This window comes from Lissotriton helveticus, chromosome 7 (genome assembly GCF_964261635.1).
Source record: "Lissotriton helveticus chromosome 7, aLisHel1.1, whole genome shotgun sequence".
Classification (NCBI taxonomy): Eukaryota; Metazoa; Chordata; class Amphibia; order Caudata; family Salamandridae; genus Lissotriton; species Lissotriton helveticus.
Genome location: NC_136068.1, coordinates 1486391917 through 1486412542, shown reverse-complemented (window position 1 = coordinate 1486412542; position 20626 = coordinate 1486391917). Strand labels below are relative to the sequence as shown.

At 50.0% G+C, this 20626-nt stretch overlaps 1 protein-coding gene across 1 annotated transcript in view; it reads right to left on the bottom strand.

The window, feature by feature from the left end:
• Positions 1 to 20626, bottom strand: part of LOC144770407 (sacsin-like) — a 197299-nt gene that overhangs the window by 155990 nt on the left and 20683 nt on the right. Inside the window, exon 4 of the mRNA XM_078654916.1 lies at positions 1109 to 1220. Within this exon, the coding sequence (XP_078511042.1) occupies positions 1109 to 1220 (112 nt within the window). The remainder of the gene's footprint in view (positions 1 to 1108; positions 1221 to 20626) is intronic.

Here is a 20626-nt window from a genome sequence, read left to right as displayed (position 1 = left end):
CCTCTAAAAAAACACAGATCTAGGGCTGAGGGCCATCCTAGTGCAAGAATAAATCAGGGAAAGTTGGCCACCCATTATGGGAGAGACTTCAAAGTAGTCGCTATGTCATGTACCTCTGGCCGACTTGTTTGCTGCCCCTTCCAGAACCCACCTATCCAATTGAAAAAAGGGTGATGCAGTTGCAATAATATTGCTTTTCAGTTATCTACAAATGGACCTAGGAAATCCAGCTAACTATCCGTCAAATGCAACACAGTATTGTGTGCGCCAAACTCTCGTACCGCCCGACTCATTTAGAGACTAGTAGACCGTAAGGTTTCCGTGGATGGAGCCTCTATTGACTCAGTCGACTGTAAGCTTCCTGCGATGGCCCGTTTGAGTAGGAGCCATTGCAGGAACGACATTAAGGTGCCTTCCCTATTTGGGATGGATGGTGTGATATCCTTTCTATTCTTCCTGACATCTCTAAGAAAAATCTGGTGGTGAGGGACAAAAAAAAAATGCTTGACCGCCACACCCTGGAAGGTCATTCCTAGGGCGTGAAGGTCATTAGCTTTTTATTTTTTAAACACAAACTCTAACTTTAGGAGTTTGTTTTTGAAAAATCTTGAAGATTGGTGGGTGGTCATCAAAAGTGATGATGGTCGTGCACAAAACCTTTTTTACCTTAAATGAAACTGTTGTCACTCTGGCTCCTTTCAATATACAAAGATGACTGCTATACCGGTGGTCATCTGTAGATTTCGCAGATGGTAGTCCATTAGGGTGGTGGAGATAATTTCCTCCGCCCCAGATGGATGAAGTAACGCCCGCCAAAGTTTTAACCAGGTCCTATATGTGTTAACAATTTGCCAGTTCCTGAGAAATGTTGTCGGACCTATAAGATCCATGAGAAACACACAATGGGGAAAGCTGAAGGGAGACACTGGTCACTGCAAGCAACACATCACATGCACTATGTGGACAGGCATGGCAAAGGTATAGATAAATGGTGCATGGGCCACTCATAGCTTGAATCCAGTTATACAGTAATTAGTGTGCCAGTCTCATAATTTATGCATCACCATATCACCTGTATGAGGTGCATGAGCTTAGATGTGGGGCATACCTTGAAAACTGTGTAGTTCCTCTGACCAGAGGTTCTCCTTCCCATATTCCCTTTCATCATAGACAAAAATGACTTCACTGGCACCAGCATCATCTGCGTTCTGGATGAGCTCCTGTTGAATGGAATGATGTAGAAATAAAATTGTTAAACCTTAAAAAGTTCATCCGACAGGCTCCTTCTGAGTATGTGTTACTCCGACCATAAATTCACATACTGTATGCACCTAAACCACTCTTTAAAATCTGAATGTTAATGATGATGATGAGGGATGCCATCCGAGGAAATCAACAACCCTAAAGGTGGAGCCAATGAAAACTAGAGACTCGGTTCACAAAGTCATTTTCACATGCAGATTGAACATACACATGGAAGAGGCTTGACGTACAAGTTCCCTTCTGAAAATTCACAAATGAATTTGCCCTCATTTAGGGATTAACTCATGCGTAGTTTTATGTAATAATAGTACATGACTAAATATTTTCACAGAGTACAGGAGTGGGCCTTCCAGGGCGAGTTTGCATAATCACAAACTACTCCACAGCCCTTTCCCATCATGCTAATACTCTGGGAGATTCTATTACTGTCAATAGTAGTAATTAATCTGTTTATAGGTTGGAAACTGGAGCATGCTAAAAATTGGTAGGAGAAGGGGCTCATTTATGGGGATCAATATTTTCCTAATGGCAAACATAACAAAAAGTAAAAGCAGGAAGCACTCATAATCCATCAGTCAGTGGCCAGTAAAAAGGCACCATTTAGTAAGGGAGATCAGAATTGTTAGAATGTGGTTCTGACACTAAAGGCCGCCCGGATTTTTCATTTTTTGAGCACCTAATTGTTGAGCTTTTACTGTGGGGGAGCCTCATAATCTGGGACTCACCCACAGTGAATTCATAATGAAGGAGACTGCATGGATATTGTACTGGTGTACCCCTGGCTTGACTAGGCCGCTGGAGTATGGGACACCGTGCTGGTTACATGCAGACATGGGTGTACATGCTTGTGCACACGTGGAGGGGCTGCGCAGGGGAGATTCCTAGCGTGCGCAGTCCAGGAGCAGCTACAGAGTGAATGGTGTGGCAGGACTTATGCAGAATTGGGTGGTGACATGGAATAGGCTTTATACACTGAAAGGGAACATGCCAGGGAAAGTCAGTGTGTTTTACTGTGTTTTTCAATTAAGTATTCCCTTATGGGAAGGTGGAACCCATGGCTAGAGTAACTTCCACAAGGCCTACAGATTCCAGACACGCACTAAAGTCCATTGTAGTGTAGGTGAAAATAAGTATTCTGCAGAGTCCAAAGTCATATTTGTACTGCTATTGGGTCGTCCAGAAATGTCATATTTCTCTGAGTCCCTGGCTGGGGTCTGGCCCTGCAGGTTAGATTAATGACCTTTCTTCCCAGAGCGAAGATCTTCCCTCCAAGAAGAAAAGATAGGTGGAGCTACAAGCCAATCCATCAACTGCTGTTGCTGGGTGCCAGGCACCAGGCTGCACCAAGGAGGGCAGGCAGTGAGGGGGGAAGGAGTTGGGTTTCAGAGGCCATGTGGCCAGAGACACTGGACTGCACCATTTTGAACAAACCCAGAGGCTGGACAAGAAGGAGGGAGCAGGGACAGGGAAGTGATGTGTCGCTGTTTGATAGGACACACAGAAAATTCCTGCCAGCCCCCTACTCAACTTTTAAAAGTACTAGCACAGGAAGAGAAGCTCTCTCTGGGATGTGGTCTGCTGAGGCGAAAGGTGCTAGAGCCTGGTGCAATGGGCAGTTGGAAGGAGGACACCCCTGACTGCCCCCCAGGCCCCTAACAGCGCCAGAAGAAGAGCCCCGGACATGTGCGCAGAAGAAGAGGCCTCTGCGCAGGGAGAAGAGAGGCGCAGGGAGCCAGTGAAGACCGCTCCCTGCAGAATGCACCCTCTTGGAGACCCGGAGGACAAAGGAGAGTGCTCCCAGTGGCTGGGAGGGCGCCACCAGTAGCAAGAAGATGCGAAAATGGGGCAGATCAGACCCCCAGGGGCTGAGATATGGCCCCTGGAAGGTAGGCAACCTCTGACCCTTAAGAAGACAGATGACGAAAAGCGTGGGGCTCCGCCACCGGTCTCAGAGATGCCCCCGGGGTGGATCAGGTCCCAGGGGCTGCCCCCTAAAGAAGTAAAGCCAGGGTGCGCCGTCGCGCACCCCGTGAAGATGCCCCCGCGGGGTGCCAGGAGCCCACCCTGGCCCCTCTGAATCCTGCGCAAAATTTGTACCGCTTTGGCCGCCATAAGTGTGGCAGGGTATGCTCAGACGCGAGTCCCTTGCTCACTTTGCCACTGGATTCAAGCAAGTCGGGCTAAAGACGGCTGTAATGCCAGAAACCGGTCCTCGGAAGCTTGTTTCCGGTCCAGGGAAGGCATGGCTTGGCAGTTTGGGCTGGACTGTTCCCATGAGGCACAGGGTCAGACTGATTTGCATATAGCCATGTCTGAACTGGGGTGGCAGAGTGGGCTAAAGAACGGTGATGGATTAAACCCAGATCTTTTGACTGGGTGTGAGTGTTTGATTGGTTCAGATGCTCCGTCCATCACAACCCCCTTTTGTCCCGCAATACGACTCCAGCACCCTCCACGCACTCAACCCCGGACGAGATCGCTCCTGATACCAGGCCATCCCGAAGCGCACCAAAGGGACCTTCACCTGCCGGAACTGCAGCTTCACCAGCCTACGGCCCGCCAAACCATCAACCAGAGAACCCAACCACCTCCGAAGCATCCTCCTCAATACCCGCTCCGCTCGCAAGCACGCCATCGAACTCTGGGACCTCCTAGACTCAACCACCCCTGACGTCGCCTTCCTGACTGAGACCTGGCTGAACGCCACCTCAGCACCAGACATCGCCATAGCCATCCCAGAGGGCTACAAGATCTCCCGCCGAGACCGCACCAACGGAGTGGGATGGGGTATCGCTATCATTCACAAAGACACCCTCAGAGTCTCGACCAACTCCGACGACACCCTCACCACCACCGAGCACATGCACTTCCAGATCCACACCGACCCCAACACCACCCTCAGAGGAACACTCGTCTACAGACCACCCAGACCCCGACCACAGTTCAGCGACACCATCGCCGACCTTATCAGCACCCCCGCCCTCACCTCCACGACTACATCCTCCTCGGGGATCTGAACTTCTACCTCGAGAACAACAACGACACCAACTCCACCGCCCTGATCGACAACCTCACCAACCTCGGACTCAAACAGCTCGTGACGACACCCACCCACGCTGCTGGACACACACTGCTTCGCAAGTCCCCAAGTCTCCTTCAACCACACCACTGAACCCCACTGGACAGACCACAGATGCGTACACTTCACCTTCAAGAAACCCACCACACACCACTGCACCCAACAGCTGCCACGCCACTGCTGGGGCAAGGTCACCAAGGACCAACTGACCACCACCCTCGCCTTGAGACCACCCGCCGACCCCACCGACCCCGACACACAGCCGCCATCAACCTCAAACAGTGGATCAACGACTGCGCCGACACCCTCGCCCCACTCAAGACCTTTGCAACCAACCACACCAACAAGAAAGCTGCATGGTTCACCGAAGACCTCCGGACCTCCAAGAGCACCTGTCGTAAGCTGGAGAAGATATGGCTCCGCGACCGAACACCAGACAGCTACACAGCCCACAAGAAAGCCACCCGCAAACACCACCAACTCATCAGGACTGCCAAGAAGACCGCCTTCAAGGACCGTCTAGACAACAACGCACACAACACCAAAGAGCTCTTCAGCATCGTGAAAGAACTCTCCAACCCCAGCTCCAACACCAACGACATCCCACCATCACAAGACCTGTGCGACTCACTGGCCACCTTCTTTCACCGCAAGATCACCGACATCCACGACAGCTTCAACTCCGACACCCCCACATCCACCGCAGAGACCACCACTACAACCTCCACGCGCACCAGCCGCCTGACCGCCTGGTCCAACATCAATGACGAAGACCCCATCAAGACCATGAACTCTATCCACTCCGGATCACCGTCCAACTTATGCACTTACCACATTTTCAACAAAGCCAGCACAGCCATCGCACCCCATCTCCGGAAAACAATCAACACCTCCTTCGAGACATCAACTTTCCCGGAGAGCTGAAAGCACGCCGAGATCAACGCCCTACTGAAAAAACCCAAGGCGGACCCCAAGGACCTCAAGAACTTCCGGCCCATCTCCCTGCTCCCTTTCCCGGTGAAAGTCACGGAGAAGATTGTCAACAAACAACTGACCCGCTACCTCGAAGACAACAGCATCCTGGACCCATCCCAGTCCGGCTTCCACAGCAACCACAGCACCGAGACCGCCCTCATCGCCGCCACTGACGACATCGGGATCTTGATGGACAAAGGAGAAACAGACCCCCTCATCCTTCTGGACCTGTCGGCAACCTTCGACACGGTCTGCCACCGCACCCTTACAGCATGACGCCGGAATCCAAGAGAAGGCCCTGGCATGGACCACATCCTTCCTCTCCGACAGAACCCAGACCGTCCGCCTCCTACCCTTCCGCTCCAAGACCACCAAGATCATCTGCGGCGTCCCACAGGGATCTTCCCTCAGCCCGACGCTGTTTAATATCTACATGGCCCCACTCGCCCACGTTGAACGACAACACAACCTCAACATCATCTCCTACGCCGACGACACCCAGCTGATCATATCCCTCACCGAAGACCCCCACACCGCCGAAGCCAACCTCCACAGAGGAATGAAGGCCGTCGCCGAATGGATGAAGGACAGCAGGCTGAAGCTGAATTCAGACAAGTCGGAGGTCCTCATCCTCGGCCCCACTCCATCATACTGGGGCGACTCCTGGTGGCCAACATCGCTAGGAACAACCCCAGAACCCACCGACCATGCACGCAACCTGGAAATCATCCTATACTCCACCCACACCATGACCAAGCAAGTTGACGCTGTCACCGTGTCCTGCTTCAACACCCTTCGAATGCTCCGCAGGATTTTCAAATGGATCCCCTCCGACACGAGGAAAACCGTCACCCAGGCCCTCGTCACCAGCAGACTGGACTACGGGAAGGCCCTCTACGTAGGAACAACAACCAAGCTCCTGAGATGGCTGCAACGCATCCAGAGCTGATCCTCGATGTCCCCCGATGCAGCCACATCACACCCAACCTGAGAGGCCTGCACTGGCTCCCCGTCAACAAGAGGATCACCTTCAAACTCCTCATCCACGCACACAAGGCCCTACACAACGCCGGACCAGCATACCTCAACGACAGACTCAGCTTCGACACCCCCACCCGCAGCCTCCGCTCTGCCAACCTCGCCCTCGCCTCAGTTCCTCGCATTCAAAAAACCACCGCCGGAGGCAGGTCCTTCTCCTACCTCGCCACCAAAACCTGGAACACCCTCCCTACCAACCTAGGACAGACTCAGGACCTGCTTCCCTTCAGAGGACTTCTCAAGACCTGGCTCTTCAATCAGTAGCAGCCACCCCCCTCACCCCCCCCAGCGCCTTGAGACTCTACGGGTATGTAGCGCTCTTTACAAATGTATTGATTGATTGATTGATTGAACTGAGGCTGCAAAGCGCAGCCAGCACAAGAACTGATAGCACCCAACTGCCCTGCAGGATGAAAGCACATGAGAGGGCTACAGTGCCTGTCCCTATGCAGAAAAAACCCAGGAAGACGGCAAGCCCCAAAAGAAGCACATGAAGACGGGCTTGTGCGCGCCACCCCAATGGGCTGCCTAGACGTTCAAAGGAGAAAGATGGTGACACATCACCAAGGGCCCAGGAAGCCAGAAGCTCCTCCAGCCTAAGCAAGCACTGATCAAACTGAAGCAGCAACACCAAATACAACCCCAACTAGCAAGAGTGGAAGACGAGCCGGACAGCAACGTCTCAAGCCAACCACCCTCCACTACCAGCACAAGGAAGACCGGTGCAGAGCACGCGCCACACGTGGCTGCACCCCGCCACCGCCAGGGAGGAGGTCGTGTCACCTGCTCGTACCGGTGAACAAGCACAACCGCCAACCACACCACAGACACACTCAGTGCCAGAAGAAAACCGTCCAAGAACGAAACAGAGCACGGAAAAGCCAAAAGCGTGCAGAAAGCCGCGCCAGTGAACCGGACTGCACAGACAGCACCCAGGAGACCTCTCCACACAGAAGCACTGCTGAACGCAGGTAGGAGAGCACCCATGTCTCCACCACCCCAGTGAAGCCCCGCAGTAGGCCGAAGACCACACACAGTGTTCTCCCTCACACTGCCTCAAGACGGAGTCAGCCACGACCCAAGATCGGCAAGAGAGGAGTCGCACACCCCATGTGGCAGGCCGCCACAGCACCATGCGCTCCAACAAACAGCGACACAAGACCGGATGTCACGTCGCCCAGCAAGCAAGGAGCACGTCACCAAGTGACTGGTCCAGACAAGCATGCCAGAGCAAAGGCAGAAGCCGGCGCCATGACAGCGCTGCCTCGAGGTCCAAGCACAACGCCCTCGAAGAAAAGAAGAGAGTGACAGCCCTGTCACCCCGAAGACCGGATGAGCACAGGTGGGCTGAATAGACCAACAAAAGGAGAAGACCGAGGACTCACAGCCAGCCGAGAGCACACCCTGACACACAAGACAGCCACCAAGGTGGACCGACGTCCCTGGATACAGCCTCGTGGGTGAACCAAACGTAAGCCGCAGCAAGCGCTAACCGCGTCTCATCCTAACGCTTCCCCAGGCGACCGTCCGTCCCCGAGCGTCGGCGGTCTAAGTCAAGAGGCATCCCTGCTCCTGTCCGCAGATGCCACGGGTGAAGATCAGCACTGAGTGCCCGACCTCACACCGCCTCAAGATGGAGTAGACAGTGGCCCCACAACAGGCAAGGGAGGGTCTGTACACTCTACATGTCAAGCCGCCACCGAAGATCAACCTCAACGAAGCGGAGACACCTGGCTGCTAAGTCCCTCCTGCCAGCCGAACTCTCTCAGAAAGTCACCACCACCTGTCATTCCGACTCACCAAAGGGCTGGAAACCGCCACCACGCCAGCCATCAGCACATGCGTCAAACTCCACTACCAGAGCACATGGGGACTGGTGTCCTACACCGTTGCCACACCAGCCGACCAAAACAAACCAGAAGCCACCTGGGAACCTAGGCTACACTGGAACCGCGGCAGCGAGTGCAAGTCTTGGCCAAGACTCATCCACCCGTGAGAGTTGTGCGTGCGACTAAGTAACAGCTCCTCAGTGGTCCTGCGGCTGCCCCCAGACAGCACACCAGCAGCCCTCAGCACAGCCCTCCTACAGTCCTGCAGCCACCCAGACAACGGGCCTCCCCAGGCGGGAGAGCGAGAAGAGACTCTGCCCCACCGACAGGTTACCGGTCACGGCCAAGCAGTTCAACAGAGACAGTCGGCCAAGCAACACCTCTGTGAATTCTCACTTGGGACTCCATCAATGTTCACGACGCAACCCACTACAAGGAGCTATTAGAACCCACCACAGACCATCACCGACGTCAGCAAAGTGGAATCCAGGCAAGGCAGCAAGACATGTCATCGTCAGCGAACTGACAGTATGCGGCGGACATCTCCGAACCAGCGGTCGTGTCTTGAGCCCCTCAAGTTAAACTACGGGTGCCCACCGAGAAGGTTCTGCTGCAAGCAATGTCACCAGCCCAGGTCTGCTGTCGTCCTGCCACCTGACTCTAGAGACTGATGGACCCTGTGATAACTAGTTAACTGTTTGTTTTATCCCCACAGGTTGGACTAACACTTTGTTTGTTCCTCAATAAAGTTGGGGAGGAATGTAATGTCCTGCGAGACACGTTCTAGTGTCCCGCAGGAAGTTGTAACGCCACCCACTCCCTCGAGGGCTGGACACACTACACCCCCACACCCATCCATCACGGGTGTCACCAGTGACGTGACTCCGCTAATGAAAGGGCCCAGGTGCACGTGCTCGTGGCCAGTTACTGTAGCATACCCCTGGTGTCTGTGTCATTTACTCCTCACCAGATGGGCCTGAGGCCCAACATTACATGCAGTAGTGAGAATTGGGACATGCTTGCATTTTGGGGAACTGCTACGTTTTACCCTCTCAAGTGAGCGCAGAGATAAGGAGGTGCGTCATCGCATGCTCTCGATGACACCTTGCACAATTCTGTCCAGAGTTTCATTTTAACATGGTCGTTTACGTTGCAGCCTTCCAAACAATGTTGTTTTTATTTAAACTACTTTCTAAAATACGGATATATCTTTACTTGTTTTACTGGTATGTTATGCATTGATTAGGTAAAATATTCTCAAATAGCACATAGCAAGAATTCTCAATTAATAAATATGCCAAAGGGGAAATGTGGGCATCCCTTGACTCACACCTTGGAGCATATAGACCCCCTTAGACCTACAAACCCCCCTCAGGCCAACAAAGGCCAGGGCTCAACCGCGCCCCCCTCTTCTACTCCCCTTCTACCCCCTTCTATCTCTCTTCTTTCTTCTTTCTCTCTCAGCCAAGAGAACTTAGGGGCAAACGCAACAACGCAACACCTGCCACACAAATCAACAATCAGTACCAAATGTAACTACGTACAACAAATGCCTTGAGATCATATGTCTTTGCCCCTGCAAAACTACTGTACTGTATTGTATTATTGTATTATACTTGTAAAATCAATAAAATAATTTTTGAAATAAAAAATAAATAAATATGTAATTGCTTTTTTTTAAACCGGCACTATAAATAACAATACCCTGTGAATCTTTATCTATTGGATGCGATAAACAAGAATGCTGACCCGCAAGTAGCAAACGTCGATTTGCGTGCTTGCAGGCTCTAAAATCTTCAAGTCCAAGTATCTAAAGGGCATTTTTCATCCGTTACATTTCTGCAGGCTTGACCTGCCTAAATTTGTCGGGTGAAAAACCGAACATTGAAATTTACGGACAAACATATAATTAGGACATATGTGCAAACCTTTGGCAAGACAAAACAGTTGTTTGTATCTTTCTCTCCTCCACATAAAGGCAACCCCATCTCTAAAAATGGGATTGCAAGGTGGATTGTAAAGTGTATACAAATCTGCTATCAAAAAGCTAAACGTACACCAACAGTTCCTCCTAGAGCGCACTTCACTCGCAAACTAGGAGCCTCTATGGCTTTCTTAGGAAACATACCACTAGAGGACATATGTAAGCCAGCAACATGGTCTACACCACACACCTTCACTAAACACTATTGTGTTGATGTGCAAGCCAAGCAGCAAGCTGCAGTAGGCCAAGCTATCCTTAGAACACTCTTTCAAACTACTGCAACGGATACAAGCGACCACCGCTAGGGGAGACACTGCTGCACAATCGATGCAAAAGTGAACGATCTGCAGCTCACATGCCTTGAACGGAAAATGCTACTTACCAGTATGCATCTGTTCTTGGCATGTAGAGCTGCAGAGTCATACACTTTTGAATTAGATCGCCACCTGGTGTTGGGCTCGGATGATTGCAGGTTGTTGTCTTCTTGGAAGAAGTCTTTGTAGTCACAAGATAGGTGACTCCTCCCTTGGACAATACTGCGCATGGGCATCGGCTCCATTGTTAGATTGTTTTTCACCATTATGGGAAATGATGGAGTTAGTAGAGGTAAAGAGAAAAGGATGTACATGAGTGTGCATCTAAGTAAGATGAAAACTGGAACGGATACAAGTCCCGGGTAGGCGGGAGGGCGTGTACGACTCTGCAGCTCTACATGCCAAGAACAGATGCATACTGGTAAGTAGCATTTTCCGTTCAAGGTGTGGGCGCTTCACCAGAAGTTTGAGAGTTTGCCCTTTTCCTAGCATTGGACACAACGAATGAATCTAGTGGTAGGTGTCCTTTAATGTAGACTGGATCTGTGGGTGCAGGCCTATATTTCTTCTCAATTCTGGGAGTTACTATTCTAGTGCGTACATGATCTTTAAAGATTTCTGGAGCATGCTTAATGACCTCCTTAATCATATGCAGAATTTGAGCAGATCTTTGTGAATTTTCAAATGTATCTAGGAGAAAATCTTCTTCAAGTCATCAGAATGCATTGGCACTCCATGGTAAACAGCATCTCTGTTTAAGAGGTGACTAAAACCAATATTATCTTCTGGAGGAGAAGGTTTGGTTGGGTATGACTGTGGATCAGGAATGTCGGGCACATTTTGTGGGCTTGTAAAATCCCATGGTACATTTTTGGGGTTAGAAAAATCCCATATACCCTCATCTATAGGGTATGAATCAGGTTCTCCTATATCCTCCCCTCCACCTATATCGTATTCATCATCAGTATGCTAAGGTGAATGTGATGATTCTGGAGAATGTACAGGAGAGACTTGAGGTGAAATGTGAGGATGAACAGGAGAGGAAGGAGGTATAGGAGAGGGAGGGTGCATAGGAGACGTAGTACAGTCCTTTTTCTTGGCAGGTACTACAGGTGTGGGTGGAGTATCTGCTGGTCTCTTTTTAGGAGGTATAGCACCTACATAACCTGTCTTTGAGTTTATGTAGATCTTCTTTTGTCGAGGATCTGGTGTAAAAAGTTCTTCCTCATCTACAACCTTCTTAGGCTTCGATTTTTTCTGCTCCGGCGGAGGTTGCCTTGTATCTTTAGCCTTGGGAGGTGGTCAAACGTCCTGTGGCAAAGTTTTCGGTGCCAAAGGTGTTGTTTTCGGCTTGGTAGGCGTGGTCGAGGGTTTATGAGCATCGGAATCAGGCCTCGTGGGTTTCGGCACTGAAGAGGGTGTTTTCGGTGTAGAAGCTGGTCCCGTCGGCTTCGAGGCGTCGGACGCTGGCTTCGCATCTTTATGTTTAGAAGTGGACGGCTTCGGAGCCGGGACTTCTTTCGGTTTCGGCACCGGTGCAGTTTTAGGTTTCGGTGCCGGTACGTCTTTAGGCTTCGGTGCGAAGAGTCTTTTGGCTTCGTCTCGAAGGATCTTTGGGTTTTGGTGCCGAAGGAATAGGTTGAATTGGCACATGCGGCTTGCTCGGTGTCGAAACACCGGAAGGCTTAGTTAGTTTCTTCGGAGCCGGGCCGGAAGGCGGGGCTTTTGAAGCAGGTATTCCGTCTCGACTGGGCCCTTTGGGCGGAGTGCTGACCTTTGCCTTCGGTTTGGGCAGTGTATGTGGTGCAGGGGCAGTAGTACTCACGCGCTGACCCGATGGAATGGAGTCATCCGAGTCGTCTGTCTCTGATACAATGTGGAGATCAGGCGAATCTTCTTCGGGGACGAGTGGAACTTCGTCGTCGAAGATATCTCCCGGTTCTGGGGCTGCTCTCCTCATTTTGTGTCGACGGGCCCTCCGATCCCGGATGGTTTTCTTTGATCGGAAGGATGCACAAGCTGTGCAGGTAGACTCGTCGTGTTCCGGTGATAGACAGAGGTTGCAAACCTCGTGGTGGTCGCTATGTGGGAACTTTGCTCGACATTTTGGGCATCTTTTGAACGGAGTTCTGTTCATGAGGTGTAGGCCGCACGGCGTCGATAGGCCCAACGGCCCGCGTCGATGACCGGAATGGAGCATATAACGTCGAAAGTTATTATACTCAATGTCGAAAATAGTTTAGGAAGGTTTTGCGCTTCGAAGTTGCTGAAAAGTGTTTTTATAGCCGGAGCGGAGAAACTTTCATCCGAACCCAGTGGCGGAAAAAAACAATCTAACGATGGAGCCGATGCCCGTGCGCAGTATTGTCCAAGGAAGGAGTCACCTATCTCGTGACTACAAAGACTTCTTCCAAGAAGACAACAACCTGCAATCATCCGAGCCCAACACCAGGTGGCGATCTAATGCAAAAGTGTACGATCTGCAGCTCATATGCCTCGAACACTCTGTTTCAATCACCCTTCCTCAAATCAGAGTTGAAATTTCCATCTCTAGCATGAAAAGAGTCCTTCGATCATCAGACACCCGGCGTCGAACAATGAAGTTCTGCACATACTCTTTTCATTTGGGAACATACAACCATGCTCCAAGAAATGGTAACCCCAAGCACTGTGCACAAAGCTTCTCTCCCCTGTATAGACAACCTTCAAACACTAAAAATGTCACAATGATAGCAAACACACAAACCCTCCAAGCTAACACCTACATAAGTCCAAGCTATTATCACCAAGCCCGATCTCCCATATGTTTTTTAACTCTTTTGATTGAATGTGTACAGTTATACAGCATACATGAAGACCAGCACATTTGAACAACGAAACACATTGCAAGTAGTATTCACTTCTTACACTCTCAGACCTCAATAGCCCATCACCTTTCATCATCATTTATAACTGTGGCACTTCCTTCCCCCCTATATCTATTCCCTCGGTAGGAGGGGGAGACACAGATATTGCCACTATGAGTGTTCCATTTACCCCAAACCCGTTCCCACTTCTGGGGGCACTCCCTACTTTTATAGACTTCCTTTTCAAAGATCATTCACCAGTCCAAGTCCCATTCCCACTCCACTAAGATTTGTGACTCAAAGGCACCCCATCTCCGCGCTATATTTCCTTTTGCAATGAAGAAGCCCATAGTGATCCAAAGTTGCTCCGTGCTGGTCATGTTGGTTGCCTCCCATATGTTAAGTCTGCATAGTTTAGGTGCTAGCTGAAGGGCTCCACCACTGACGTCTATCCTACATGCAATTATGGCTTCCCAATATGCCTTGACAGCCGGGCAGTCCCAAAGTGTGTGGTAGAAGGTGCCGACCCCCCCCCCCCCACATACCTACTGCACCCTGCCTCATCACTTCGTCTCATTTTAACCAGGTTGACACAGGAAACGTATGATCTGTGAAGTATTTTTAGTTGAAGTAGTCTCAGCCGCTATGATATGGCTACTTTACGTGGGGAGGATAACGTGTCGTGCCAGTCCTCTTCCTCCAATGTTCCTATATCTGCCTGCCAGCGCTTGCGGAGACGCGGAAGTGGGTCAGGTAAGGTATTTAATATTTTCTGGTAAGTCAGGGAAATGGCCCTACGGTCCATATATTCTGTCAGGAGTCTGTCCTCCAGTGGGGAGGCCTCCTGTATTTCCTCTTCAGCCTGAACTACAGCCCTTAGTGCATGCCTCATTTTGTAAATATCTAAATATTTCACCCTCAGACATATCGTATTCTTTCTGTAGGTCCGTAAAAAAGAGTATTTTGCCTTTTGCCCACAGATGACCCACTTTTGACATTCCAATGCTATTTCATTTATCGAAGCCCTGGTAACAACCTAATCTCCCCAGTTGCCCTGCCTGTCAGAGGGGCATACTAAGTGTCACTTTGTTATTCCACCCCAGTTGCTTTTTAACTCCATGCCAGAGGGCTACCGTTTCAGCCGTCGGTCCTGTGAGCTGTGGCTTATTTGGGTTTGCATAAATGGCTTCCCTGTGCAACCCTGCTCCCATCCGCCACCTATCTATATGATAGGACGGTTTGTCCTGTAAGTGTGATGTATCTACTTGTTAATGACAGATAAATGTGCTGCCCAGTAGTTTGCTCGGATATTAGGCAGAGCAATTCCCCCCATCATACCATTCCCTAACCAGTTTATGGGCTGCAATACGAGATGGCTCTCCATCCCATAATAGGGTTCAGACTTCTCCTATTGATTTGAAATATGCTTCGGGAACTCTGCATGGTGTATTTTGTAAGGCATACAGGAAACGAGGGAGAGCCATCATTTTAAATAGTGCCGATTGTCCCAGTAGGGACAGCGGCAGTGATCGCCAGTGTTGCACATCTCCTTGCAGCTGTGTCAGTGGGTCAAGGAGATTACGTTCATAGAAAAGTTCTGGGCTTGACGTGACGAATATCCCTAAATAACGGAATCCCTCCGTCACTATCATCACTTCACATACAGCTGGCATCACTGGGGCTGGGCCACGAAGGAGTTAGACTGCTGATTTGAACCAGTTGATAGTATTTCCTGATTAGTTTCCAATATTGAAAAAGATCTGGAGTGCCCTATTAAGGGAGGACCGTGGCGACACTACGTATAACAATACGTCATCTGCGTAGCGAGAGATTTATCTTACCAGCCGTCGGTCCAACGTAACCCTCAGATCACATGATCTTCCCGTATCTAGCTCACTAAGGGTTAGAGGATTAGTGCAAATAAGATGGGAGACAGCAGACAACCCTGTTGTCTCCCTCAGCAGAGAGGGAACGTCTATGTATGTCCGTTCACTACTACCCGAGCCAATGGTTCTGCATTTAGCAGCCGGATCCAAGTAATGTCATTTCCCCCTCAGTCCCATACGCTCTAGGACGGCGAACATATATGGCCATTTGACAGTGTCGAAGGCCATGCGGGCGTCTAATTACAGTATTGCCACGTCCTCCTGAATAATACCTTTCCGACCCAGCACCACACTCAGTCGCCATAAGTTGAGAGCCATATTCTGACCCGGCATAAATACGGACTGGTCCAGATGCACTAATTTGGTCATGACTGGGAGCAGTCGCATCGCAAGTAATTTAGCTAGGATTTTAACCTCCGCATTTAGCAGAGCTATTGGGCAGTGGGAGTTACAGTTCTCCCTGGTTTCCCCTTCTTATAAATCACTACAATAGAGGCCACTCGGTCTCTTGGCAGAGTACCCACTTGTCTGCTTTCTAGGTACATTTTGAGCAAATGTGGAGTCACTTTAGTTGCGGTTATTTTGAGGAACGCTATTGGGAGGCGTTTGGCCTCATAGCCTTCCCTGATTGTATGCTGTGTATAGCCGACCTTTATCATTGATCGTGAGGTCTGCCTCGAGTGCTTGTCGGTCCTCCGATGACAGGATCAGCACTGGTAGGTCCATTAATAATTCCTTTCACACCTCTATCATGGCCCAGGCTGTGGGCAAGTAGAGGTGTGCAAAGTAGGCCGCAAAAGCCTCTGTGATCCGCCTGCTCCCGTCTATCCAGCCAAGCAAGTAATTTCCCTGCACAATCCCCTTGTTCATATATTCTATGTTGTGTCGCCCGGTGCTTGTCCCTTGCTACTTCTGTTGTCAGATCCTTATGCTCCTGTCGCTTTTGTTCCTGTGTGTGTTGAGCTACCTCGTCTTGCGTGTGCGTGGCTGTCTGTTCCATAGCTAAAATATTGTGTTCCAACTCCTCAAGTTTTTTAACCTTCTCTTTCTTGTGCCCCACCATGAGGGAAAGCACCTGTCCCATTAGCGCCATCTTGTAAGCATCACAGATAGCTTGAGGAGATTGAACTGATCCCACGTTATCTTTGAAATATTCGTCTGTGGATTTAATGAGGTTGGTTCTGTCATGTGGGATTTTGAGGTAACAGGGGTTAACCGATATTGTTCCATGAGTTGGTGTGACTCCCAATGCGTATTCAGCCCATAATGGGACATGATACGAAATAGCCCTAGCCAGGTGTCTTACTTCTGTAAAGTGGTGTTTTTGGTCAATAACGTTAAAATGTGGTCAATACGGGACAGGCTGTTGTGTCCTCCTGAATTAAATGTATATTGTCTAGCTTGTGTGTGGGCATCTCGCCAGACATCCACCAAACTCAGGGCCCCCATGAAGTCAGCCATGGTGTTTTTAGTGCTCGGGCGGGTCTGGGGGGAACCTGCCTATCTGATCACAAAGCGTCATATTTAGGTCTCCGCCTATCACTAACTCCCCTCTGGTAAATCGAGGGTCATCTTGCTCATATCAGGTAAAGCCATGCTGTGTAGCACAGGGGGGACATAGGCCGACAAAAGTTAATACATCTACCCTCCCGAGTGCCAGACACTGTCGCGAAGCAGCCCTGTGCATCTGTACAAGTGTGTGCCACCATAAAGGGGAAATTTTTTCGCATGAGTATCGTAGTCCCTGGGGGCCACATTTATGAGGCCTTGCGTGAGTTTTGCACTTCCGATGCGTCACTTTTTGTGACGCATCGGCGGCGTAAAACATGCCTCCGGATGCGCACTATTTAAAAAGTGACGCATCTAACCAGATGTGTCACTTTGTAAACCCCTGCGCTACATTATACCTGCGTCAGGTATAATGTATGCAGAGGGGGCGTTCACCCGCAAAAAGCCTCGTAATAGTGACGCAGTGAAATCTATGAGTGCAGAGTGCCCGTCGCCTTCCCTTCAAAGTATTGAAGGAGTTGTGGACCTGTTCACACCCTCTTCCCCCCCTCCACAACGACTAGGCATGCTACAATCTATTAGTATAGGTTCAACGTTTGATATACTCAGCCATTATTTTATTGATGGTGTGTCATAGAAGACCCAACCCTCCATTCGTTGCTTATCAACATGTGACAATGTTCATTTCGAGCCATTTTCCGCTGGTCTTCTCGAATGCTCCAGGTGTGTCCGGTACACACAGAGTATTGTCTTTCCTCAGTTACTCAATCGCAAGATTTGCAGTATGGTGTATTATTTGCTTTGGAGCAAGTATTTGCTGGTCGCTTCCAGACAGGGATCAGTTTGTTTCTATGACTTCACCATCCGCCACCTGCGCCTATTTGGGTTGTCCAGATCACCTACTCTTAGCCATCCCTCCAGCCACTCCCAAACTGCATCCGCTCAATAAAAAAACAAGTTTTACCCTACGTTTCTACCCTCAGCTTAGTAGGAAACAGCATAGCGATATCAGATCCTTTTCCCTGAGGGCTTTTTTGACTTCCAAAAATCTGCGTCTCTGTTTCTGCACCTTCAGAGTGAAATCGGGAAAGAAGGTTATGGTGCTGTTTTCATACATGAGTGGAGGCGTGCTGCGTGCAGTTAGTAGGATGCAAAAGGGGGTGGGGATTGACGGAGCATTAGAACCAATCAAACACTCACACCAAGTCAAAAGATCTGGGTTTGATCCATCACCGTTCTTTAGCCCACTCTGCCACCCCAGTTCAGACATGGCTATATGCAAATCAGTCTGACCCTGTGCCTCATGGGAACAGTCCAGCCCGAACTGCCAAGCCATGCCTTCCCTGGATCGGAAACAAGCTTCCGAGGACCGGTTTCTGGCATTCCAGCCGTCTTCAGCCCGGCTTGCTTGAATCCAGTGGCAAAGTGAGCAAGGGACTCACGTCTGAGCATACTCTGCCACACTTATGGCGGCCAAAAGCTGTACAAAAGGGGGTGGTGATGGACGGAGCATCAGAACCAATCAAACACTCACACCCAGTCAAAAGATCTGGGTTTGATCCATCACCGTTCTTTAGCCCACTCTGCCACCCCAGTTCAGACATGGCTATATGCAAATCAGTCTGACCCTGTGCCTCATGGGAACAGTCCAGCCCGAACTGCCAAGCCATGCCTTCCCTGAATCGGAAGCAAGCTTCCGAGGACCGGTTTCTGGCATTCCAGCCGTCTTCAGCCCGGCTTGCTTGAATCCAGTGGCAAAGTGAGCAAGGGACTCACGTCTGAGCATACCCTGCCACACTTATGGTGGCCAAAAGCGGTACAAAAGGGGGTGGTGATGGACGGAGCATCAGAACCAATCAAACACTCACACCCAGTCAAAAGATCTGGGTTTGATCCATCACCGTAGTAGGATAACATCCCGGTCTCTATAGTTGAACACCTGAGCCAGTATTGGCCTAGGGGGCATGCCCGGCTTAAGTCTACCTCCCGGCACATGGTACGCCCTTTCAATAGAGAAGTAGTTGGAGAGATTCAGAGGCTGCAGGTATTTGGTGGTTAGTTCTTCCACGAAGAGGACTGTAGCTAGCCCCTCCGCTCTCTCGGACACCCCCAAAAATCTAACGTTGTTACCTCTGGACCTACCCTCATAATAATCCAGTTGCTCTACCAAGATATTGCAGATGGCTTGTAGTTCATTGACTTGTTTTCCCAATGCCTTGTATCCGTGACCAGGCCTTGCGCTACGTCTTCCACTTATTTTACACTGGTGTCCATTTTTCTCAGGTCTGCACGTATCATGAAGATTTCAGTGGATACCGAGTCTATACGTGTTTTGAGGGAGAAGCGCACGCGTGTGATGTCCACCAGTATGTCCTGCAGGGTGGGGGTGCCCTGTTCCGTCGATGTCTCCTGTGTCTCTTGCAATGGATCATGTTGATTACTTGCCCCATCTTGGTCCTTTTGCCATGAAAATTTGTCTCATTTTGGTTGATGTGAGCCATGTCCTCCTTTGCCGCGTGACATCACACTGGTGCCCTAGCCGGTTCAGAGCCTCTGCTTTGACATTGAGCCTTTTGGTATTCACCGCTGCCTGTCAAGGGAGAAAGTCCCACGCGGCCTGTCGGTTTTCCCCTACTAGACTATCACACTGCTGTATTTATGACCGGTGCCCTGGTGCCTTTGTGTTTACAGGTACTGCAGTTGAGTGTGGAATCTATGCCACTGCCTCCTGTTTCTTGTGAGTATGCTCAGGTTTTTCTTTTTTTTGACTAATCGAAAGGCACAGTATGGAATAGGTCAGGCTGCCAACTCACCGGCTGGCCAAAAGCGCACTGCGCCCTGCTCTCTTCCGTCATGGTGCTCATCCTTGAATACATTCCACCACCACCAATAGATTCAGATGCAGGCCACACTCGTCCACTGCTGGTTGCTAGGTCCCCCATCACTTTTTCCTCCCTGGCCACTCCGGGCTCAATCTCACTTAGGCCCTGGTTCGCTTTCCGCACTTTTCTTGCTCCTCTGCTCTCGCCATCTGATGGTGTCGCTGAACGTACGTAACCGACAGAGAGCGTTACGTTGTCTGATGTCGGTGTCAGGAAACTTCTACGGCAGAGATACGGTAAAAGGCGCGCCTGTTCCATCTGTCACTTCGGCACGTGCCTGGGTTCCAGTCACACACACGGATGTCAAGTCACCGGGGACTCCGTTTGACTCGTCGGTTGGTTATTTTTCGGCGAATTCAATACTGCACCACTTTGTCTCAGCCCAGGCTTATTTATTTGTGATCAAGACGATAGATAAGTGCCGGAATTAAGGGGGAAGAGGAGTAAGGAGCCGAAGCCACATTAGTGTGAGGCCATCTTCTTCGGCTGCTGACCATGCCCCCCCAATCTCCTTTTAAAACCACTAATTCAGAATCATGGCTAAACGTGTTCCAATCTAAACTCTCAGCAAATCTGTTTTCAGAAATTCAAGGTGGTCACAAAAGTGAAGCTACCACCCATCGGAGTCATCACATAAAACTTATCAATAACATTTACAGTAACTTAACTAATGACAGAAACCTGCTGGCCTTTGAAAGGGTATTCTGAAACCCACACATATAACCTCGGAGTCATCACATAAAACTTATCATTAACATTTACAGTAACTTAACTAATGACAGAAAACGGCCGGCCTTTGAAAGGGTATTCTGAAACCCACACATATAACCTAACAGATATAATCAATGCTTTGTGTCTCCCTGGAAGTGCTCCTAGCCTCCTCAAACTTTTTGCTGGGAGGGCTGGGACTGGCATTTCAGAACCTGCACTGCAATAGATCCAATCCTTGCTTACTCGCCGTAGACCTAAATCAAGAATCTAATCTTCTACACGCTCATTGATCTGTGGTGTTTCCCAAGAA